The sequence below is a fragment of the Carassius gibelio genome, chromosome B6, assembly GCF_023724105.1.
Source record: "Carassius gibelio isolate Cgi1373 ecotype wild population from Czech Republic chromosome B6, carGib1.2-hapl.c, whole genome shotgun sequence".
Taxonomy (NCBI): domain Eukaryota; kingdom Metazoa; phylum Chordata; class Actinopteri; order Cypriniformes; family Cyprinidae; genus Carassius; species Carassius gibelio.
Window position 1 is genome coordinate 4255460 of NC_068401.1, and position 26655 is coordinate 4282114.

At 35.1% G+C, this 26655-nt stretch overlaps 1 protein-coding gene across 9 annotated transcripts in view; it reads left to right on the forward strand.

The window, feature by feature from the left end:
• Nucleotides 1–19820: 19820 nt before the first annotated feature.
• The window catches only part of ptprt (protein tyrosine phosphatase receptor type T), a 233346-nt gene continuing 226511 nt past the window's right edge, over nt 19821–26655 (forward strand). For 6 of the 9 annotated variants that reach the window (XM_052559577.1, XM_052559568.1, XM_052559569.1 and 3 more), the window contains exon 1: nt 19821–20164. In XM_052559577.1, the coding sequence (XP_052415537.1) occupies nt 20073–20164 (92 nt within the window). In that variant the 5' untranslated portion in view covers nt 19821–20072. The remainder of the gene's footprint in view (nt 20165–26655) is intronic. The other 3 variants (XM_052559573.1, XM_052559574.1, XM_052559576.1) reach the window with 1 other exon arrangement.

Below are 26655 nucleotides of genomic sequence, written 5' to 3' on the forward strand. Positions count from 1 at the left end.
CCATGGGGCTTTGTTGTAAATCTGAATTTCTATGACACCCCTGTGAAAGCAGAAAGTAATTAATAAATAACTGGAATAAATATATAAGAACCTCACAAGAGTTCTCCTGTGGTTTTCCAGCGAGAGGCTGATGAGAAATGTCAAACATAATGGGCATGGTTTTCTGTGAAGCAGCTGCTCTCGGGGTCTTGCTGAGTGGGTTCACACTTAACACTTCCCTCCTGGGTGAAATGTTGCCCTCAGACTCCTAGAGAGATGACTGTTAGCAAGTGAAAAACACTGCGATTCTTCAGATGCTTTGGAGTGAGTGTAGACTCTGGTGTTGAGCACAGTGAATGTCCCAGATTTGATGTTCTTTTAGAAAAATACATGAATTCTTTACTCTGAGTGATTTCAGCTTTGTAAAATTTGTGCCTGGTTTTCAGTGAATTCCCAAGCAAACATTTGAAAGTAAACGCTTACATCATGGGAATATCAAATGCTTGGTTAGTTTCAAATTTCATATATATTTTAATTGAGAATGAATGAAAAGTTTAAGCATGCCCTATCAGTGTTTGATTTAGTTAAAAAAAATTCTGTGGATTTTAAAATATTTTGTCCAATTTTTCCTTTATTGTCTCTTACACTTACAATACTGTTCTACAGCAGCCTGACCAATAAAAATCAGTTTTAGTGCATTTAATAATTAAATTATATTTTATTCATATAAACATTTTAAAAATGTAAATATTTATGTTGTATCTATTAACATTAATACATACATATACAGTGTGTGTGTATATATATATATATATATATATATATATATATATATATATATATATATATATATATAGTATGTTTTAAGATATGTATACTTACATTAATCTTGTGGATCTTTTTTTTCATTTATTTATAGATTTTATTTTTCATGATTCTTTGATGAACACAGAATAGAAAATAAAAGCATTTATATGAATTGAACTGACTGATTTGTACAGTTTGAAAAATATGTCTCTACTGTCAGTTTTGATCAGATTGAAGCATTTTCTAAACCGAAAAATAAAAAGAAGGCCTATAAAAATAAAAGTAGGTCTATAGATATTACTGTATACACAACCTACATTAAAATAGAAGATACACATGCTGTAAAATTGTTAGTTTATGTTAGTCCAGAAACATATTGTTACCAAATCATTATAGCTACTTGCTTTATTTTCACTTCTGTTGGTTTTGTCAAAGCTTTAAAAAGAAAAGGGGTCCTGCTGTGAAACAGAACTGATATCTTTTGTGTGCTTAAATATTTAATGAGTGAAGGGAATGGAGAGCTATTATTGTGCCTGTTGAAGTTTTAGTTGATGGCCCACACAGAATCTGCGCCCACTGAACTCCAAAGAAAGCTCAGCAGAATTGGACAAAGCTCCTCACAGTCACATCCCCCTCCTCCTCCTTTATGACATATTTTGGATATTTTTTAAAACACATTTTACTATTCGAATCCATTCCACAGATCCACAGGGCCTCATTTAGCAGCTTGCAGGAACATGTCATGGGTCACCGCTGTAAGGTTAATCAATGGCTACCCACGCATCATCACCTCATTCTCCTGATCTCTTCCCATCTCTCGGTTTGTATTCCATTCGAGTCTTATCTTCTTTCCGTTGAGCTGTTCGGATAAACCGGACATGGGCAAACTTGAAGGCCGCTTGATCCGTCGCCCCGTGTTCCCTGCAGATCTCGGTAAAAGGCAGCACACGGGCTATGCTTATCCTCCAGCTTTAGGTGGCTTTGTGACTGTACACATAGGGATGATATCTGCACAATTTTCTTTGTGGCATTCAAGAGCCCAAATATAACCGGCGTGCCGTGCGCGGGGCTGAGTCAACTGTCATTGTGAACCGTCGTGCGAGAGAGAGCTGAGCAACAATGACTGTAAACAACTTTGAAAAAATGCGAGACCCCCTTGTCACACCAGTGTGTCCTGCGCCTCAACACACGGAGGTAGTGACACTTTTGGTGGGACGTTCCATTATAATGAGGACTATTCTTGTAGGGTAGTTTAATTTTTGTTTTTTTTCTGTCCTCCCTTACTGTCACAGGAAGGGTTTGACAAGCCCTGTCACCTGTTAAGGTAAAGCTTTGCCTCGAGAAAGGCCATCTGTATTTAGAACGAGTTTGACGATCGCACCGTGACACACAGTTGAATCTGTCACCTGCTCGGAGTTCATTTACATTTGGAAGATTCCCAATTCATTTGACATTTGTAATTCATTGCACTCTCCGCAGAAGATAGGGGAGCATTTTAAGATTAATGCATTTGAAATGAAGACTAGATCTAGACATTTTTGCTGATGTAATGTGACAAAGAAAAGTCCATATATCCATTTATTTATTTAGGCCTATTTATTTTGTCAAATTGTTATTAAGGAAGACATGGTGCATAGGGTATATCGTTAACTAAATCTCGAATGAAAACTATTACAATATTTTTGTGAAATGAAATAAAATATATTAATTAAATGAAACTGAAATTAAGTGGATGAAATTTAAGTTGATGCACTAAAATTACTAATAGTACATAAATAAAACTAAAACCGAACTGAAAATAAATAACAACTATTAAAAGAAAAAAATTAATAAAATGAAAAAAAGCAGACAACTAAATCTCTAAAAATTAAATAAAAAATACAAATAAAATTTAATTCAAAATATTGATAAAACACTGATTCCATGCAAAGTTGGATGTGGGATGTTTTTACTTCCAGCAATAGGGGAGCATCTAAAAACAATTAGAATATAGTGATTTTTTTTTTTTTCTTTTTTTTCAAAGAGTGAAACTTTATTCCAGATTCATTACATGTAAAATAAAACGTTTCAAGGTTTTTATTTTTTATTTTTTTTATTTTAATTTGGATTATTAGAGCTTACAGTTCATGAAATTCAAAAGTCCAGTATCTCAAAATATTAGAATATTTACATTTGAGTTTCATTAAATTACCATCCCTACAGTAGAATTCTGGGTATCTCTTGTTCTTCGAAACCACAATAATGGGGAAGACTGCTGACTGGGCAATGGTCCAAAAGACAACCATTGACACCCTCCACAAAGAGGAAGTCACAGAAGGTCATTACTGAAAGTTCACAGAGTGCTGTATCAAAGCAAATTAAATGCAAAGTTGACTGGAAGGAAGGAATTGGGTAGGAAAAGGTGCACAAGCAACAGGAATGACAGCAAGCTTAAAGAATACTGTCCAACACTTGGGAGATCTTCACAAGGTGTGGACTAAAGCTGGTGTCAGTGCATCAAGAGTCACCATTCTCAGACGTCTTCAGGAATACAGAAACAACGTCAGAAGCATCTCTGGAAGCAACATATCACACTTGTCCATATAATTTGGGAACTGTGACTCAGTTGCATGGACTGCATAATTAACAAGGTTAGTGCATTTTTATATTAAAGTAGACAAATTTAAGATGCATTTTTATATTCTTGCAAAGACCATGTGAAGTTGAGATGATGTTAGTTAAATAAAGCTCAGATTTGATGGCAGATAGTTTGTTTTTAACGTATCCAAGCCCAAACTGAAAATATTGTCTGTAGATTAAATCTGATTCTAGATTCTGATTCTAGGTTTAAACAGGCAGGCCTAGACACATTGTGCCTTATTTAGATAGGGAAACATTCGTCATAGTTGCATCACCGACACTTCATATTAATGCAAGGACACCCTATGTGTGTGAATGTCTGTCTTTGCAGCTATGCAGAGACAGCCCAGAAGGAAACCGTCATTTTCTGTCTCCCTGATGTCCAGCCCAGGGTATTCGATTTTTTATTTTTTATTGATCGCATCTCTGACTCCTGATCTTTGTTCATCATGACTGTTTTTTGGGTTTAACTGTAAATTCCCCTACAGTATTATAAACCAAAATATGATGCACGGAGCACATAGTGATTGATACAAGACACAAAACTAGCACATTAAAGGGACAATAAGTAACTTTTTAGGTATTTTATTATCTAAAATCAATATTTTTATTCATAAATATGCCCTCAATGGTGTACAAATACCTATGCCAATGTTTAAACTAATCCTTGTAAATGAAGAATTTATTATCTTTATATACATGGGACGGGTAGGTCGACGGAGGCTTCCATGTAGTTCCGCCATCTTGCAAAACTATAATAGCAGAGAGGGACAAAAAGTACTAAGCCAACGCGTTTCCACAGCGCGTTTTCGGTCAGAGCCAGAAACGCAGGTGCAGAGCAGTGAGAGGCGCTTGAAACTGCACCGGCAAGTTTAAAAGTCTGGATTGCATTCTTATTATGGACCATACATATGCCGCGCCACAGGAGAAGAAAACATAGTCACCAAAACAGTAAAAAAAATAGAACGTAAAAGGAAACGTGACCGTAGATTACAGAAAACAAGAGTTAATGTCGGGGAAGCTTTTTCTAGGTGGAAAGAGCTAATGCTTGATAAAGATTTCAAAAGAGACGCTGAAGTGGCCAGTTTTCTTCTCGACAGGTAAGTCAGTGTTACAATCTTTATTATAATATTTTTTTTATATCTAACAATGCATATAATTCAGAAAATATAACGAATAAATTAGACATAACTACTAATTACAATATTTCATGTTTTCCACAGTCAGTAATTCATACTGTAACATTCGTTTGTTAGTTGTCATGTTGCAGTTTGTTTGAAATACACCTGTTCACCTGAAGGAAAACTCGACGAAGTGCTATTAGAAGACATCCTGTCAAAGCTTTTTGGTACATATCGCCTACCGTAGATGCAGCGCGCATTTGAAAAAGCGAGGCGCTGGAGAGCAAAATTAGTTTGAATGCAAAATACAATTTCACCACTAGATGGGAGTAATTCCTACTTAGTGTCCCTTTAATAGAGAAAATAAGTTGACCAGTTTTTTTTTTTTTTTTAGTTGTCTGTCATTTGTTTGTAGTTATGATCAAACATTGTGAGTTGTGTCAGCTTTGTTGTAATTTTCTGAATTCTGCATGGATTCTAAAAAACTAAATGTATTTATAAAGCACAATAAAAACAACAGTAGTTGAGCACTGTGCTGAACAAACATTGCTAAAAATAAACAGTTTTGACCGCAAATACACTAAAGATGAGAAAAATCACTGATAGGTGTGATAGATCCTTATACTCTAAGGACAATTAATTATATAATTATAAACCCTGGAAAAAAGGCATGTTTTCAAATTATATTTAAATTCAGATTCTGAAGGAACTAATCAGAGGTAGACTGGGATGACTATTCCGCAGTTTTGGGCCGTCAACTGAAAAGGCACGGTCACCCCTCAATTTCAGTCTTGATTTAGGACCCATCAACATTCTTTTCTTAGAAGACCTCAATGGTCTGGCAGATATATTTGGGCTTAAAAGACCACTCATGTATTCAGGAGCCGTTCCACTTAGAGCTTTAAAAACAAACATTACAATTTTAAACTTGATTCTGTAACAGAGTGGCAACCAGCGCAAAGAGCATAATACGGGGCAGATATGATCAAATCTGCATTTTGAACCATCTGGAGTCGATTTATGTTTGCTTGGCTCATTCCCATATAAAGGGAAGTACAATAATTGAGCCGTGAGGACACAAAGCATGGATCACTCTCTCTAGCTCTTGAAATGACAAAAAAAAACCTCTTGGCTTTTGAAAGCAATGTTAATTGGCAGCAACTGGATTTGACTACCGAATTGATCTGTTTACTTGAGTGCAGAGTCAAAGGTAACATCCAGATTTCTCACAGACAGTTTTCTGCAGGAGTCCAGATCTCCCAATTAACAATCGGTGGGCTCCTGAAGACCCAAACACAATGGCCTCCTTTTGCTCTCATTTAGATGTTAAACATTTTTGGAGAACCTATCAGACAAACATTTATTCAGAGATTCCAAGCCTCTTTTATTCTCCTGGTTGGATCTTTGTCTGCTCTATTGTGATGCTTTGGATTTTTTTCAGGATTCGCATATTTGATTTGATATTTTTAGATCTTGATTGTGGACCTTCAGAATCTTTTCGCGTTCGTAATAATGAAAGCGGTTGCGACGCACACGCGCTCTTTTTTCCAGGCGCGTCCGCACCGCGTCTTCATGGAGAGAGCGCGTCATTGTTGCTTAGCAACGGCAGCCGCCTCAGGAGCGCTTCTGTGCTAGGGCTTTGGAGGAGGAAGCGGCGCGCCTCGCGTTTTCCACGCGTTTTTGAACGGCCCCTGATTCAGCTCTCTGGAATTTTTGATTCTGATTGGACAGTTGCTGGATTGCGAGGTTATAGTTTTGTATGAATTTGTATATTTGAGTTGTAAATTACATACATGTCATGGCTGGATTGCATATTATTAACAATAATAATATTTAAAGTCATATTGTAATGTATTGCTTTTAAAATAATTATTATTTATTTTTATGGATTTTTTTATTTATTACAACTTTAGATGGGTTTTTCATGTCACTAAATATTGTGGGTATGAATCAGATGCCTACAGTAAAAAAAAAAAAAATATTTTTTTGCACTATATTGCACAACCCAAAAGAATGGGACATCTGAAACAAATACCCAGTATTCTAAGTAATAGTTATATTCTAAAAATATTGAAGAGCAATATCTTTTGTTTTTAGCCCTTAAATTAGTTGGGATTGGGAAAGGCTATTCTAATTTATGAGAGCAATAAAGAAAAGAAATGAAACTGTCTGTGTTATTGATCTTGCATTTTACAAAGACACTATCAAATATACATTAGGCCACCCTCATAATTTGGAGGAAAGGCTGAATCATATTGGACTAGGAGTTCCATTGCAGTGAATTTGTACTCTGGAGAGCAGCTAAAAGAAACCCTAAACAACTTTTTTTGTGAACACAGACATTTTTGTGAAATCTATATGCAAAGTGTTATGCATGAATCCCCAGCACTGATATTGTCTTTTGCTCATATGCGCCTCTAGCCAGGACTGTTTGTAAATGCACTGCATCTTATGATGGAAAGAAGCTTCATTTCGGTTCAGATGGAATGTGTGTTTCATTCCTCTGAAAGAGATAGAGATTTTTATCCTGTCCTGAGGAGGAGGAAGTTCTGTTCTCGTTTGTTGTTATTTAGTTTTAGTTGAGTGAGCAATTCCTGAGATGTCAGGACTATACCGCAGAGCCTGCTAAAACTTCAAGTTCACTGATGAAGTCTAGGTATCAGAGAGAAATACATGTAAATGATGAAAGCTTGAACAAGGGCATACATCACGCATACATATAAAGTGTGTGTTCAACTGCAAAATTGATTCAATTAATCAGTCATGATTATTGCTGAATTTGGAATATATCATTTGCATGTTAACTTAATGTTAATCTTAATATCACCATAAAATAACTATGAAATTACAAAAAAGCTATTTAAATTATATTTTTCTTTTTTTCTTTTTTTTTCTTTTTTATATATATATATAGTACAGACCAAAAGTTTGGAAACATTGCTATTTTTTATGTTTTTGAAAGAAGTTTCTTCTGCTCATCAAGCCTGCATTTATTTGATCAAAAATACTTACTTTTTTTTCTTTAAAAGAAAATCAATACTTTTATTCAGCAAGGACGTGTTCAATTGATAAAAAGTATTGGTAAAGAAAATATATTATTAGAATATATATTATTAGAATTTTTTTGAACAAATGCAGTTCTTTTTAACCTTTTATTCATCAAATATATTAGACAGCAGAACTATTTCCAACACTCATAATAAATCAGAATATTAGAATGATTTCTAAATGACCATTTGATAGACTGAATGTTACACTGAAAGCTGGAGTAATAATGCTGAAAATTCAGCTTTGCATCACAGGAATAATATATATATATATATATATATATATATATATATATATATATATATATATATATATATATATATATATACATTTTTTAAGTATATTCAAATAGAAAACTACTATTTTAAGTTGTAATAATATTTCACAATATTACAGTTTTTTCTGTATTTTTGATTTTTTTCTGTATCTTTCAAAACTTCTTTCAAAAGCATTAAAAATAGTAATGTTTCCATAACTTTTGGTCTGTACTGTATATATTTACAAAAAACATTAAAAAATTAAAATAATTTCAGTTAAACTTTCAATTTGTTAGTTTATTGTTTATATGGTTAAATGATGTGGGTTTTATGGATAGCAGTCCGAAAAACACAAAATCCCGTGATAACCCTTTTTAACACTTTCGGCTCATTTATGTTTAATTGCTTGTGTTTTCCCTTCTTTTTAAGTCACTTTGAACAAAAGCATGTGCAAGATGAATAAGTAATGTAAACATTTTTCATTATTCAACATTACTAAGTGCCAACATTTGTCAACAATACTGATGCTGTTGAATTTTTATGATGGATGAGCTGTTTTATTCACTTACTTACTGAACCACTGATTTCTTTGCTACCAACGAACAATCTAGAAGCGAAATATGACACAAGACATAAGAAATCTGATCTGTTCTAATGCTAAACTACACAGAGATTTAGCAGAGACAGAATCATGCAGAGATAGGCCATAAAGCATTAGCATACGGTGCTTAGAAGCAGCAGTGAGTGACGGCTCGCTCCTGCCTCCTGGCCACAGACTGCCATCTCCTCCCTTCTGTGCTCGGCTGTGATCCGGGGATCTGAGATAATGTTCTGTTTGCTCGTTCTGGCTTCAACATGCCCAGTTGTCTCTGTACCGCCAGGGGGTAGCAAGCAGGATGAATAGAGAGCAAGCCCATGTTAAGGTTCTTCCCTTGGGGGCTGGCACTAGGAGAAATCATGTGGAGCGACAGCCGCACTGCTATGAACACTAGAAGGGTGATATATAGCTAGTTTGTTTTTACTTTTTAACTATTTCAGATGCTGTAATGTGTCTATTTGTATAAAGTGAATTAAATGCCATTTATTTTAGGGATATTCAAATTGACAGGAAGTACAAGAGGGTCTGTGTAAAATAAAATAAAATAAAATAAATGTTAACTTTAATTTTTAATTTTAAACATTTGATACTAAAATAATAAATTAATAAATAAATACATTATATAAAATTTTTAATTGACTTTTTATAAATAAATATAAAAAATACATATTATTTAAATGTGAATGAAAATACATATTTATAAATAAATATTTGTGATGAAATAAATGTAAATAAATCTACATCTAATATTACAGTAGCAAGTAGACCAAAAAAAAATTATGTTTCAGAAATTAAACATTTTCCATTACACATGGCATATTGATAGTATTAACGGTGTCTTTATAAATTAAAATATATGGCTGCTGTTTAAATTTCAGGATGGAGGACATTCATACAAGGATGATCATATTTGGGGGTCTTGTTTGTGCTTTCTTAACATTTACTGCTTTTATCTAATTTGACTTTTAAAAGACTGTTCTGTGTGTTTCCTAAGGACTGGTCATAATAAGAAGCCAGACACAGGAGTTTGAGTTCAGAACAGTGCTGCAGGCTTGTTTATTGCCGTAAGACTTTTGCTTATCAGTTAATGATGGAGCAAAGCCTTTTTAAATGCAAATGTAAAAGTCGTTTGTGGATTTAGGCTGGGCATGCATGATGCAGTTTAGTCTGTTGATACAAGTTCACAGTTCTGGATTTCTTCTCATCGTAAGTTTGCTGCTCGCATCACTTATATGATGTATCCCAGTGGAACTGTTCTTCTTCAGATTTTATTGTTTAAATAGTAATCTAACAAACTGCTTCATTAACTATTCAGCAATTTTTACATTTGGTGAAAGATTTCAAAGACAACATTGTCATTGAATAATTACATTTTACATATATGACGGATGATTTCATCCAAAGCTACTTGAATTGCATTCAAAGCAGGCATTGTATCAAGTGCACGCATTCCCCGGGAGTCGAACCCATCTCTGTTTTGCAAGCGTCATGCTCTACTTTTCAAGCTAGAATAGAGTGCTTAAGGATGACATTTTTGTTTACGAAAATCCAGAAAAGAGTTAGTATTTCAGTTTCTGGTTTCATCGTCCTGAAGTCCTGAAGTGCATTTTTAGATTGGGTTTTTGGTTTAATGTCTGAAATGAGGTCCGTGGTGAATAGTTCAAGCTCAATTTAATTTTGTGTTGTATTCTATAACAAAATACATCAGTAACACCCCCTTTTGTTATCTGTGTAAGCTTTTTCCTGTCTTGAAAAAGGCGGTTTCTAACAAGTGTTTAAATGGGACAAAAGAGGTTGTGGACAGATAAACGTCATCATGGCAACATCTAAAATCTCTCTGGTTATTTATTTGAATAAAGACTTTGGCAGAGTCCAATTCAAGCAATCATGGTGTAGTTCATTAGCTTTTTACTTCTTTTGCTCAAAAAGCACAAAATATTTAAGTTATGTGAATTTGTAAAGTTTATTATGATGAACAAAATGTGTAAGAATCATAAACATTTGTTCATCACAGAGCTTATTTTCAGCATTAATCCAAAAGCCAATGGAAAAATCCAATTGGGTTTTTGTGGAGGGAACCAGGATGAGGCTACAAAAAATATGTTATTCCTGTAGCACTGCAAAATGTACACAATACGAGAAAGAACATGTATTAAGAAAGTAAACGGAGCTTTTGATTTCATGTTGACTTTAACGCATTTAAATCAAGGGGTCTTAATTTTGAAAGGAAATATGTGGCAAACTTCAGTTAATTCTACAGATTACTCCCAATTAATTGTTTCAGACTATCGACTGCTCTAATCTTTATCTAAAGCTACCCAGTCAGCGCCAGTGTTTTGTCATTTATCATTATCCGTCCTGTATGATGCCTTGACCTGCCAGGATGTTGACGAACTGTGAAGTCGTCTAAGCTCAGCACAGCTCAGATGGGATAATCGGTTAATCCATTATCTGCTTAGCCACGGAGGTGACTGGCCATGTGTGTGTCACTGGCTCTTATTTAATGATGAAGAGACTTTTCACAGGGAGCGAGGACTAAGAGGCGGATTTTCAAGGCCAGGTTTTTCCAAAATCCCTGCAGTGTCTTTTCAGCTGGACTATTCTTGTCTGACCCCTCGACATGATGAAATACTGAATCAGGGTTGCCATTTATGTGCCCTGTTATTGACAATGGTAAAGATCACAGAAGAAGAAAATCTAGTAAATCCTTGTTGTGATTGCTTCCGTGGCAAAACGTTTTCTCAGTTGCAAAATGCGGCTATATTCTTTGGTATTGGCATTGGATTAGCAAAGGCCACTGACTTCGCAAGCTCCTTGTGTATATCATCTAAATGTAGCGTTAGACCATCTTGTGTGCGAAGCAAATACATCGAGACACCGATATATTCAATTATATGTTAATACAACACATATGTAATATAATATGTTTAATATAATGCATTTGGACATTGAGCTTTCATGAAAACCTGGTTTCCAAATAAATGATTTGCCATAACAAATGATTTATTAATTATATTTTAATTATATAATTATTAATGTATTAAACAAATGGATATTTAAGAATATCTAATATATATTGTTTCATGAATATTATTGTTTAATGTTAATAAGTTTTTTTTTTTGGGGGGGGGGGGCAGAATAAACAAATTTTTAATTTTTTAAATACAATTTTGAAAATACACAGGAATAAATTACATTTGAAAATATATTCAAATTGAAAACAGTTATTTTAAATTGTAATTATTATTATTACATTTTTATTTATCATGGACATCACTTGCTTAAGTGTCTTTGCACAACAGTCCAAGGGAGGCTTTTCAGAGAGCAAAAACAAACAATAACAATGCTAATAATAATAAATAATAGTAACAATGTTAACAATAAATTAATAATAAATAATATATATATATACCATAAAATTACAACAACAATAAAAAAATAAAAAAATAAATAAATAAAGAAGGGACAATATATTCAGAATTTTTTTACATACATAGGCTCTAAAGAAAAGACAAGATAGATAGCAATAATAATTTGGTATGAAGAACCATTCATGTGAGAACTGTTGTTTGGTTTTTAACCATTGTTTAAGTCCTCTGTTAAAAGCATTATGATTGGGCTCTAGTTTTAAATAAGTATGCCCTTTGCCGAGAAAGCAGATTTCCCAAAAGAGTACTTATACTTTGAAACAAGACAGTCACCACTAGTAGTGGCTCGTGTGTTTGCCATATGAGAGCTCTGCCTACGGACCAATTCAGAAAACATGGTGAAACATCTCGTGAAACATGATTCTTTAGACATTTAAAAAACAATTTGAGATAATTAAAATCAATGAAACTATTGAAGTTAAGAAGGTTATGTTTTCTTAAAACATCACAATGATGCCATGTCATGGGTTTTTAGTTCATAACTTTTATTGCCTGTTTGTATATTGAAATAATAGGCTTTAATTTATTTGGAGAGGCTTGTGACCATAATTTGACACAATATGATAAATGTGAAAATATCATTGCATGCATGATTAGGTTTGCAGTTTAATATGACAAGTCCCTTCTAATAAGACGAAAACAATTTAGGTTTGGTTTGACCTTACAGATGTACTTGACTTTATTCACTGCTTCAATTACTTCATTGTTAATCCGCACCTCAAATACGTCCCTTGCAGGCCTATTTCATATGGAGAAGTACATGGAAACATGTCATGTAATGCCTGTGTCAGGTGCTCACCTGCAAGGCTTGGTGTTGTAGTGGACACAGAGACGACAGCTTCATAAGCATACATCTGGCAGTGTCATTTATGTACATTGTAAACAACAGAAGGCCAAGTACAGAACCTTGCGGTACTCCTATATTGTTTGTCTGCAGAGCTGACTCACCATTGACCCTGACACACTGCTGTCTCTCACCAAAACAAGACCTAAACCACTGAATGGCTTCTGATGACATTTTGAATTGATTTAATTTATTTAGTTGAACACTGCCCCGATAACATTCCCTAAATCCAATGAGGCTTATATAAGTTAACAGTTTGAGTGGAATATCTGTCTCTAAATCCAAACTGCTGTCGATAAAGCAACTGGTTAGACTCTAAATGTTTCACTAATTGCTTCGGAAACAATCTTCATTCTTCTATTTCAGAATATGTTTTTGTTCAATACTTTTGAATAAATAAATGAAGGCTTGGTGACCAAAAGAGAATATAAAAAAATCTTACTGACCACAAACCTTTGAACAGTTGCGTGTATGTGTTTGGAAAAATCTAATATATATATGATCATTATATGTCACAAATATATTTGGTTAATTTATTAATAATGTTTAATTTTTTATGATAATCAAACTGCATCCTTTAAACATGTTACTTCAGATATAAAAGTTATATTTTTTGTACTGGTACAATAATGTAAAATAATAAGAAATTGTTGTTTGTCTCTGTTTTATAAGAGCTCTCTGTGTGTGTGTGGTGTACCACTGTGCTATGATGATTTAATAACAGCCCAGAGATGATTTCACTAGCACAGATCAATGTTGAGCGGCCCGAGAAAGAAAATTATTACTCTGCACACCCAATACCTTTTACTAGAGAAGTCTCTCATAGCATCCCATTGCACCACTTTTATAAAACTGATGTGGAGGGGTGGAAAATCATATAAAAATGCTATTTATTTTTCATCTCCTCTTATATTACACTTGTGCACTCCTCTCTCCTTGTCTCCCCAAAGGTTTGAGGTATTGTTCAGGATGAAATGCAGAAAAATGCAGCGTTTTCTGTGTGCGTTAGATATGGCATACCATGCTGCTCTCTAGAGAGATGACTGAAAAACATATGTGTTTTGAAATATATGTTTGCCATTGTACATTCACAACCTGCATGGGTTGTATACTGGTACCATACAAACAAAACCTTCCATTTCTTAAATCTGTAATATTATGTAATATAATGCATATTGTTCAGATAAGTTTTATAAGTAACCCAGGATATAGATGAGAATAGCACGCACTGACTGAAAGCCACAAAACTTCCATTTTGATTTTATGTTATCGATCATTAAAACAAAAAGGCGTGAGTTAACTATATAATGCAGTCAAGAAAAGATTTGACTTCTCTGATGGAAGAAAAGCATCTTTTTGTGACATGGACAATGTGAGATTTAACATTCCATTCAGAATGCAAATTAACTCGCAGGTCCTTTGTATGAGGTTTGACGTCTAAAGCCTGATTGCCAAGATTATTTAATTGTTTGTCCTATTCTCCATGAGTGCAAGTGAAAGGGGCTATTATATTTGTATGAATTTCCAGAAAATGTTATTCATGCGGGTTATAATAGTTGACAGGCAATCATTTTGACATTGTTCAGACGACTGGCATCATCTGGCCAAATATTTACCTGAAATTACACAAGTTCACAGATGATGTCTGTGAATCTGAGAGCATATACACAGAGACTCGGGACAGGAAACATCCCATCCACTGTTACAAGCTTCCACTGCACAGATGAATGTTTTTAAACGTGCTTGAACACATGAATTATTCATATAGTTAAAATCTTAATTCCCTTGACAGTGAATGCTGAAATTCAAACTGGCCTACAAAGAAGTTATGTGATGTTGCGTTTAAACATGGAAAGGAACATCTTAACTTGATATGACAGATGAACATTTTTTTATAAAAATAAAATAAAATAATTAAATGTTCCCACCTATTTTATAAATGTTATATAAAATATGTTATTTTTGTTTATTTTATTTTATTCTTCTCGTTTCTCATGTTCCAGTATCCCAAACAGCCTGACACAGAAGCAACTCAGTTTGAAAAGCATTGATATTTTGGTGCTGCTATTTATTTTATTTTTATTTTGTCCAAGCAATGAAATCAACAGGGTCCAGTGTCATTTGGACACATTTGTGTTCATCAGAAGAAAGACATACAGTTTAAAACCATGATTGTTAGTAAAAATGACAGAATTAATTTTTTTAGGTGAACTATCCCTTTAATATATATATATATATATATATATATATATATATATATATATATATATATATATATATATTTATTTTATTTTTATTTTTTTTCTCTTTCCATTACTTTAATAGATCTACTTTTATTTAATTTATCCATTTTCGTTGTAAAATTGAAATCTAATCTTGGCCTTTTGGGAAGTGCTCATCAAATCATCTATAATTGGCCATATTCAGCCACTGCATGATTGAATCAAAAATATATTATCTGCCATGTGCACTTACAAAGAATATTGTGCAGCTAAGTTCCCAATATGTTTTCAGACTCCTTTCAGCCCGATCCTTGTCTGGGCCCTTTGGTGCTTTTCCAAATGATAGCCTCTTAATGTGCTCAGCACATAAGATTATGACTATTGATCTCACGATCATTAAATTATGTCCAAGGTAGTGCATCAAAATTGATCTATGCAGTTCTTTAGATGAGTAATGGGCTTCCATCTTCGCTCAAGTTTCACTCTACACTTCCCTTCTTCACCACATTACCCCTAAACACTTTGAACTAACAGTGAGGTCTTCAGGTCACTGTCTGCATCCTTGAGATGCGGTCTTGACATCAGATGAGTTCAGTGGAAAGTCATTCATTTCCACAAGAGGTCTTTGTCCCGGGAGCTCTCGCTTCTTGCAAACAGCAGGGGGTCCCGAGTCTCTCGAGCACACATGCGTTGGTATTAAAAGGCCAGAGAGGCTCTTCTCCAGCACTGAGGTGAAGCTGATATTACACATTAGTCCTCTCATTAAACGGCTCCGCAGGGAGAGACATTGTTTGAGTTGTTTTAATTGAAAGAGAAGTCATGGGAAGGAGCAATGGGTCCATGTGAAGTTACACAGCGGTGTCTGCCCTGGAACGGAGGACCTAATATCCCGATGCTAGGCAAACAAGATGTGCTAACTGAAGTTTCATGGCTGTGTAATCCATTAAAGTCAGTGGCCGTTCTTACAGAACTTCATCACACAAGAGTTGGTTTGATTAAACTTCATGCACAATTACAACTGTTTGTGAAGGTGTTTGTTTAGCTTGACACCAGAGGAGTTAATTAATTGAACTGGAAGTTGTAGCTCAGCCATGACTGGGGTTTAGGTTCTTTCCATTTTGTCAAACTGTTTACAAACCCTTATAATTTTTGTATGTGCACTGAATATTACTAAAACAAGTGGCTCTGGGAATAGTTGACCTAAAAGTGTTTCTGTCATTTAGTCACCTTCATGTCATCTGAAAATGTATGACCTTATTGTTTTCTGGAACACAAGGGAGAATGTCCCTTTAAATAAAATGAAAGCAGATTGTGTTCAATGGAAGAATGAAATCCTACAGATTCTAGATGGCACGAGAGTGAGTAAACAATGACAGAATTTGAATTAGTGGAAAAACTAATCAATCAAGATCAAGAAGAGGAAAAAGAAGAAACACTAACAACAACCAAAAAAGCTGTTTTAATGTTCCATAAAAAAGGGAAATCTGTCATTTTTAAACAAACACTGAGATGAAAGAGATATTGCGCAAAATATTGTAATTTAGTTCAATTTAAGTTTTAGTTCATTAAATTCGGAGTTGCAACTTGGTTGTGATTTTGAAGTTCTTATGAATCTTAAAAGCTCACTCACTTAAGAATATAAGTCGCCCTTGGTCCCCAATGGATAGTTGACCAGTTGAAATTTTGTATTTTTTATTTTTTAATTCACAAAAGTCCTTCCAGTTTCTAATGGCATGAGGGTGTCTAACAATGGCAGAGTTTTATTTCTGACTGAAGTATCCTTGGAACCTGTATGAAACATTAATACGATGTTAGTGGTCTTGTAATTAAAATAAGAGGCTATTGAAGATCCCAATGAGCGATATGTATGTAATATTCCAATAAACCGACCTCCAGTCCGACACTGGTCTCCAATAACTTCCTGGGTGCACAAGTATCTGATCTGACTGACCGCAATTTCCTGTTGTGCTGTCTAGTGTATTTAATGAAGGGGCGAAAGTGTTAGGATGTGGCATGCGGGAAGAATTAAAATGAAGTTCTGGAGGAGTTTTGAAGGTTGTGGGGCCTATTTGCAATGAGAGTGAAAATGAATATTACCTGAGGAGCTTCAATAAACAACAGACTTTATGTTATAAAAATATGAACCAATAAAAAAACTTAAATACAGTCTAAATATAATCAGAAAGATGTGGGCATACAAGCTTTTCAGTATGGCCAATGAACTGTCAAGGTTGTATTTTAATCTTGTGTTTAGAGATGCATGGAGACAGTGCTTACTCTATGTGCATTCTGGACTAAGTAGAGTTTCTTCAGCTAAGCACTCTCTGCCCTGTGGATTAGTTTAATTTGACTGAATACACCATATTTACCAAGAAAAACTGAGGTATAGATGTAATTTGTTTAATTTTCAAGCAATGAATATGTTGAAATGGTATCTAGTTATTTATTTTAGTCTCTGATTGTAGTCGAAGAATGAAATAATCATAGAATAAAAAATAAATATTGGTTTATAAACCAATGGTTTATTATGGATTTATTAATAAGCAATTTTTATTTTGAATATTTAATAGCTCAAAATTAATTTTGGACAATTAAACAATCAAAAAAGCATTAGGAAAGTTTGAATGTGTCCTTTATATAACAAAAAGAAAAAGATGAAAATGTTCTTTTAATCATAAAAGTGGCCATAGCTGAATAAACTTCCTACAACTGTGTACAATACTGTAACTTGGCTATAAAAATCATTCACTGGAAGAAACATTGTATGGTATTATCTATAACTTTATGATTTGCATTTGGAGGTTGTTAAAGATTCCAGACATGCAGTTTAATCAATAAGTTGAGAACTAATATTTATACATAATGCATGAATTTAGCACCACACAAAAATCTTTCTTGCCCTCTAGTTTCCCAGAGACATATTGAAGCCTTAATAGCCAGTCCATCTCTCTGGTGATTAGAAAACTCTTTTTGTGAACTCATAAAAACACAGTAGCTAATTCCCTACTCTACCATTTTCACTGTTTTCCAATCCCGCCCAGAGAAATATCATTAGCTCACACTTTCTGTCTTTTTAAGCAACGCCTCTTAAATTGTCCAACTCGACCCAGCAGGCTTTGTGTCGGCCAATTAAATCTATTGACTAACCGAGAGATGTTCCCTGAATGTAGGAGAAAAGAAGAGTGGATGGCACATTGCATGCATTTGATGGACGCTTATAAGAGTTCTTTATGACCTTTCTGATGATTGGGATGAGCGTGGTGAATGGTTGAAACCTTAGGGCACAGAGTACATATTACACACACATTCAAGCTGTAGAAAGGCCTCCTGGTGGCTGTAACTATTGGCAGGTGTGTGGGGGGGACGCCTTCTCACCTCTCGCAGCAACAGAATGATTTGCACCTACAGTATGGTGCTTTTCAATCCACAGCCCCCTGTTGTGTTTATTAACTCTGCTGCCTGACACTAGTTCTGCCTTTGTCATTATGTTTAATATATCTGTAGAGTGGGGCTCCAAAGTTTGAGGCCACTGAGGCCATGCTTACGTTTTGTAGTCTTATTATTTAATATATATTTTTATATATATCAAGTGAGAGTACCTGCATAAAGATGTTAAGTAAGGCTGATTTGAAAAATTCATATGAATTTCTCAGTTTTTTGGTATTTAGTTTGCCACCTCTTTGCTTTTATGACAGCGACACTGGAGCTCCAAACGTTTGTGTAAAACCTGATGATCATAATTTTCAGCATTATTTGAGAATGTTCCAAAGAACATGTAGTTACAGAGAAATAGTCACAATTTGTTATTCATATATATATATTTTAATGTATGATACAATTTGCATAATTTAAATGCATCCTACTATTTTTTATTTTATTTTCAGTGATCTGTTTCACTATGATATACATCACGATATGGAAAAAAAAAAATCACTATTTCTGTTTAATTATTTATTTTTGGCACTATCAATACCAAATAAACCTGCATTGGTGGTAGTTGTTCTGTTTCAATTCAGAATTAAAAACAACAACAACAAAAAAACACCTTTGCGTTCATGCAACTGAAACCAATAGAATGGGATGAGCAAGGGAGATTGATAGTGGAGTGAAGACTCTTGGACAAGAGTGAGTTGGTATGAAGAATGAAAGGGCACCTTTCTGTGTTAATGAGGCATTGATTTCCACATCACTAAATAATGAATTCATAAATTAGGTCTAACCATAAAACACTGTAACTGAAATCTGCCCACTCAGGGTGTTTCTATCTTATAAATGGACCATGGAGTTGACCATATGCATTCTGTAACTAGATCTTGCATTCTCTTGCTCACGTCTATCTATCTATCTATCTATCTATCTATCTATCTATCTATCTATCTATCTATCTATCTATCTATCTATCTATCTATCTATCTATCTATCTATCTATCTATCTATCTATCTAAACATTGTAACATGCATTTTATTCAGAATATAAAAGAATCATGGTTACATACAATTATAGTACCATTAATGGCATTATTGTACACTTTTGGTCATCTTAGACATGGTTACAGCATTTTAACTTGGTATGTTCCACCAACAAATTTTCCATATAATGTATAGGCCTATATTTAATAAATAAAACTTATGTTGGTGAAATGATAAATGTTCTTGTACTATATTTGAAATACTTGGTTTGATATTTTATTTAACACCACAGCATTCATACATTTTTAAGTGTGTCTTAAGTGTCCAAATACTTTTTCGGGGCCTCTGTATGTAACACCGTGGAAAACAATGAAACTAGAGTGGTCTGGAACCTCTCTCACTCATTGCTCGGGGTGTTGAATTACTTTTAGGCACCGCGCAAGTGCGCACCCTATCGCGAGGTGCACGAGAAGAGCGTCTCCAGCGCACGCGGTAGTGTTTAAACCATCACTTCACCACAGTATTTCTGGCAGGCAGGTCTAGGGACCTGGGGGATATTGGAACCCTCTCTTCGTTCATTCGCACCCACTCTCCTCCCCACACACCCTTGTCGTAGCAGTACAGAGAGCCAAGAGTCAGACAGCTGTCGACTGACGGCTCGAGTCGCGCGCGCTACATCACTGATGCCGGGAAACCGTCAGTTCTCTCGCGCGCGGACGGACAGCGAGTATGTGAAGTAATGACCGCGAGAATGGACCAAAGGAACTACTTCTCCGTTCTGCTGCTTGTTTTTCATCTTCAGCTCACATTTGGAGAGTTCTTTCCAGGCAAGTTTGCATTCTGCTCTGTTTCTTTTTGGCCACTTTGCGGAGGTTGACGAGCTTTGGATGCCGTAACCCAAGACGGGATGAAACTTTAATAATTGTGTCTTGTTTATTAATAATGATGTCCTGAGGGGAGATGTTAACTATGCTATAACGTTAATGTTAGATGAATACGAATTCCAGAAGGTATGTTGTTGCTTTATTCATCGTTTAATATTATGACTTTTTATAGGCAAATCATAGCCTAACGTTACCTTTTAATGACGGATCTGTATGTTGCCGTTATTTACCTCAGTTCTTTATATATTATTTTTATCCTGAAAGATGACTGTTGTCCTCTTTAAAAGTATTGTTTTGTATTACATTACATTACGTTTATTATATTTCAAATTACTATGTGTTAATGCTATTCTATGTTCAAGCTGTATATTTATAAATGACATCTCAGACTGGATTTTAAAAAAGTTTACTCAGTCAATAATGCTCATAATTAAAACAGCTGTTTGTTCTTTGTGACTGCGATAATTAATTTGATATTTTTTTGCGTCTGTAAACGATCGGTTTGGGGAACTTTTGAGAACGGCGATTAGATCTTAAAATAGTCTCGTATCAAGTGAGGGAATCGGTCACCGTGTCCGTGCCGCTGTGAAATGGCTGCAGTTCATCGCTCCGCCGGAGGGTGGCGCTCTGGGCACATCCAAACCATGTACCACGGCATCAACGCTTGAATCGTGGGTCGCTGAATAATTGTGCAGAGAATAGGAAATATTTATCCATTTCTGTTGTTTAGCATATTATAACTATTTTTTATAAGCATATTTTCTTTGTCGTAAATAACTCGAGGCATTCAAATACAACACATAAAAGCTGAATTAGAACAATAATGATAGACTTACTGCTAATTGATAAAGAGGATTTCCACGTGTTTGGAAGAACTTATAGCCTGTAAGACAAAACAGAGAACTGTCCATTTTTAATTTATCTGAAAGATTAGCAAAGTCAATTATTTTTCTGCTGTTATATAGCTGTTTAAATGTTTAAACAAAACCAAGAAATTCTAGAAGAAAAAGTCTTGTACGTTAAAACTTAATTGATGCCTTAAATGTTAAAACTTAATTGATGCCTTAAATTTAAATAAAGTGATACGTTTCTTCCACTTGTTCACTTTGAATTGAATTACTGATGTAGAAAATTGAGCTGAATCTTTGAGAACTCTTCTAATTAAGAACAATGGCAGAAATGTAGTAAGTTGGATGGAAACAAAGGTGTTGACAAAAATATTTTAATCAATAGTTTATTAAGCAGTTTATTAAGCATAAATGTTTAATTATGCTCTTTTTTAATTAGGTTTATAAATGATCTCCCATGCATTGTTTAATAAATGTGTTGTTTGTGCATTTCAGCTTTTGGCTTGAGGTCTATGTGTTAAAGGACTAACACTCAGACAATAAAGTTAATCAACAGACAACCACAATGGACACATATTAAAATAGAATTAGCTAGTTTACTTCTGGGCCTTGACTATTAAAACCAAGATAATTTCACAGGACTTCTGTTATGTCTTTCATGGCTTAACATTACATTCAAGTACCATGGCATTACCTTAGTTTTTAAATGTACTTAAAAATATATCTTTGTATTACGATTGTACTTTTTGCCACATTTTGTTAATGATAAAATAAGCTGGTTTGAGAATTGAGCTTTCTTTCTATAATGTAGTCTGTAATTATATTAGGTTGTTGTAATCCAGTTTTATAAAAAAAAAAAAAGATTTCTGGGGGTCCTGTGATGAAGAGGGCCCTCTATGTTCCTCACCCATGTAAATTTGTCCCCAGGCCCTGTCTGTTTTAGCAGCAGCATTATAATTTATTGCAGGGCCAAGTTAGTTTATCTTACTCAGACGCATAATTTTTTAAAATTTGCCTGTCAGAATTTTTTATTTCATTGAGGTTGCGAGGAGATGTCTGTTATTAATAAGAATGATTAATTAAAACTAACGAGAGATCATATACCCTGAGGGAGCTGCAGATTTGTCTCTGTCTGTCTCCTGCTCTCTGACAGCTACTCATAGCAGCTCAGTGAAGTCTCTTATCATCTGCACACTGCCAGACTAATAGCTGATCCAGAACCTGCCAGACTACTGGATAATCCAGTTCACCCAGTGTGTGTTTCTTATGGCTTCTAGATTAATTTCCATGTCCTTGAGCATGAGGCATTTAAGAATTCATTTATTCCTTTTTTTGCACAATGTCTCATCTTTTCTAATATTTTCTGTTCATCTTTCCCTTTACTATGTCTTGCTGAAGTGTTTCTTTGAGTGTTTACTGCTGTTGTTGAGGGATTCACTTGCATTTGACAAGATTTGTCTTAATAGTTGAATTAACTTGTGCTTACGATGCACATTTATTTCTACACCAATGCTGTCTACTTCCGCAATGTGTGATCTTTGTGAATGTTTGCCAACACTCTGATTTACACACATTAGAAATGGCAGAGATAAGCCTTGAACGCACGGTCCAGTGGGTAAAAGCTCCTTATAATGAACAGAAAGCTCATTCCTTCTCCAACCACTTTGTCTGAGCCCTTGAATGAGACACTTCACCCATGTCTAATGGCTGCCCCGTGCTGTAACCCCATCTCTCTCTGAGTCAAACAAGAGTAAAAAGTAGTAAAAAAAAACCCTGAATAAAAGTGGGAAGGAATGGCGAACAAAACTTAAAAGGAAAGAGTTTTAACTTCATTGAGAGTAGCAGAGTGGTTGAATTCTTGCCGAGGCTGCCAGGGATAAATGAGCAGGCGAGTCTGAAAACCTCACTCCATCGCAACTTGTGTGGAAACAAAACGAGTTGCCTTACTGTGACGGCTCCCTGTTTTGTTGTGATTGCTGCTCTAGACCGAGATGGAGAGCCTGTCTGAGGGGGTGGAATAACAATGCGAGAAATCAGGGAGAAATGAAACGCTGAGAGACGCAACTGAGAGATGGACAGAAAAGAGCGAGGAGGGAAAGGGGGCAAAACAACACTTGAAGTGGACGAAAAAATGAGACACCTGAGAGGACCAACAAATGACTTTGCAAGGGCTGTCGGGACATAATGGATTTCACACACACACACACACACACACACACACAGGAACATGATTATTTCCCGTGTGTCCATTAGAAAGCGCCAGGGCCGTAATTGTTTTCTTTGACCTGCTTGTTATCGGCCTGCTCTTGGGTTGCCGGGTTTCAGCGCTCCACTCTTGCCCTCTGACAAGCTGTCACTCAGCGGCCTGTTTAGTATTCGAGTGAGAGCGAGAGAGAAAGGAAGACTGTCAGAGGTGTTATCTGCATGACTGTGCTGGTTTAATCCTCCCCACTTATTCTATTTGGCTGACTAAATGACAGCTCAATACTGGAGTGCGGGCCAAGTCCACTATAAATGAGACGTTTCCTCCTTGTACTGTACAGAGAGCAAAAACCTGTGGAGCAGCCATATTTAATAGCTGAGGAGTTATCCGGAGCCACACTTAGTCAGTATTTAAAGTGGTAGTTCACCCAAAAAGGAGAAGTCTACCCTCTTCATCTATGATGTTGTTCAAACCACATTTTGCCCAGTGAAATACTTTTTTGCAGAAAACAAAGTTGCTTTCTCATACAGTGAAAGTGAATCATGTAATATTCAATATTACTTTATTATATGTGTGTGTGTGTGTGTGTATATATATATATATATATATATATATATATAGATACATACACACATACTAGGGGTGTAACGGTACGTGTATTCGTACCGGACAGTTTCGGTACAGGGCTTTCGCTACGGTGCACGTGTGTACCGAATGACCGAATGTAATATTTTGTGTGTGGAGCATAGGTACATTTTTGTGTTTCCACACGAAAATATTAAGTGGCGGAAGTTTTTCAGCGCAAATCCCGCCCTGCAGCTGATTCTAAAGTTTACAAAAGCTATCACGCAAGTGTGAACATCACTACAACTAGGAAAAAATGACCGTAATTCAAACGCAGCTCCTGTCGGCATTTAAACAGACCTCTGCTCTTAATACCGATCGGTCCAACGCAAGAACAAAATCTGAGGGATTGGTAATGCTGCACTGTAATCATAGTTATTTATATTTTTTATTATATTTTATTATATGATATTGGTTTGAGACTAAGAGTATTTTATTTAGTGGAGAACTTTGCAGCAGTATTTTATTTCTTATTTCTTATTCTTTTTTTATTTTATATATATTTTATTAAAAAGTGTTTAAAAAAGTGTAAACAAATTGTTAAAAAAAAGTTTATAGTAATAAACAGCCTGCAGTTTAATGTTTGCATTTCTTTCCCTTACTGTACCGAAAATGAACCGAACCGTGACTTTAAAACCGAAGGAACGTACCGAACCGTGATTTCTGCGTACCATTACACCCCTAATACATACATACAGTACTGTGCAAAAGTCTTAGGCCACTAGTATTTTCACCAACACAAAATAGTTTTTAAGTCAGCTATTTCTATCTTTTGCTGTAGTGTGTCAGTTTACATTTCCAAACATTTTTGCTATTAATTGTAATAATCCAGTGAGATTTTGTCTTTTTTTTTTTAAATGCAGACTTTTTCAGGTTTTTGTATAATGTCATTGACGTTAAATTAATTAGGCATGTGACTCTGATCTAGTCATATGCTGAGAGAGAACATAAAAGCGAGATCTTCCACTCTTCTTTCATCCATTTCTCCAGGGCACAAACATCCATTCCCCTTCAGTCAGCACTCTAGCAGGGTCATGCTCATTCAGGATGGGCAGAAGGACCCTCTCTGATGTCCAGGGTGTCAGGGGATTTAATGTGTGATAAAAAGTAATTATCTTTTTTTCTACTGTGTGTGCAAGGCAGGATTTACAGACATTCTCTCTGAAAGATTCATGAGAGTTTAAGAAGAGAAAGAAAGAGAGAGAGAGGTCGAAAGAGAGACTGCTCCTGTGGGAGGAAAAAAGAGACAATGTCAAAGAGAGACAGAGAAGAGAGGAAGAGTGAGGAAATTGTAATGAGAGAAAAAATCCTAACAAAAGAGAGAGAGAGAGAGAGAGAGAGAGAGAGAGAGAGAGAGAGAGAGAGAGAGAGAACATCATGTTTTATATAGTTGCATTGTGCATTAAGACACAATGTGAAGTGTTGACTGATATGAGGTGTTTTGAAATGTGAACCACTTCGCATCTGATCAACATTTTATAGATTACGGCACTTGCTTAAAATACTTTTGGATGGAATTAACTATCTGGCCTGTTGTTCTTTTTATCCACCTCTGTGTGGGTTGTAGATTGAGCTGTTTTGTTGCCATAGCATGTGAGGCTCAATTACAGCATCATTAAAGAGACACAGGCGCATTTGACACCCCATCAAATCACTGTCAGTTTCTGTTCATCGCTGTCATCGTAACACTCTCAGAATCAATAGAGCAATAAAGAGCTTTGGGCAAAAAAACAGCGAGGGACACATTTGAATGTGACACCTTACACCTTTCTGTCCTGAGAACAAGCAGGGGATGGATTTCTGTTCACGGCTGTAAGAGTCTCAAAGAAAGCATGCTAAAAGATTCCCACTTAAACCAAAGCAAAAAAGAGAGGAGGGAGAGATACAGGAAAGAAATCAAAATATGCTCTATAATTATCACTAAAGTTAAGAGGTTTCATTAGGCACAGAGTGATTAATAGAAAGGGTATTGTTAATAATAATAATTTTAATAACTGCAATAATAGTTCTTTCACCATATTATGTAGTCAGTGAGCCTAGAAAGATCTGCTGTAACTGATGTCTTGTCACAGCTCGACTTATAATTCTTTTTTTTTTAATTGTTTAAATTAATAATTATGCAATTAAGTACATGATGATGTGTAGTATTGTGGATATACACATATAGAGGTGCCTTCAAAGTGTACATTTAAAATACAGCAAGGCCCTGAGTGTTTAATTGCTAATAAAAGTAAAACATTTTCATTAAAATATTATTTTGTTAAGCAAATATATTACTATCCTTTCCCTTCCAATTACATTTTGCCACAGTTGTTACCACATTGGGTTTTTAGAATTCATGGAATATTATATCAACCAATCAGCATTCAGGACTGGAACTATTTGTTTTATAAATGTAAGTGCAAAAAGTGCACTTCTAGCAGGGCTGTCATGCTGCATTCAAGTCCATGTGATCGTATTTATATGTTGAATCAAGTCATAAAATCAAATGTTTCTGTTTTGCATCTGTGTTTACAGTGTGTCAATTAAATAATGAGGGTGGAAAGAAATTGTCATTGAATATAATTGTCAATATTTATGGTATAATATAGTTTGCACGCGTTCTGTGTGTAGTACTTATGACGAAGAACAGCAATAAAGCTTGCCACTAGTCATTTAGCCAGTTTATGAGGCATTAGACTTGTGTGACCAAACTGAATTTACCATCATTCTCAACAGCAGCATGAAATGCACAGATAATCCATCAATTACAAATCTTATGAG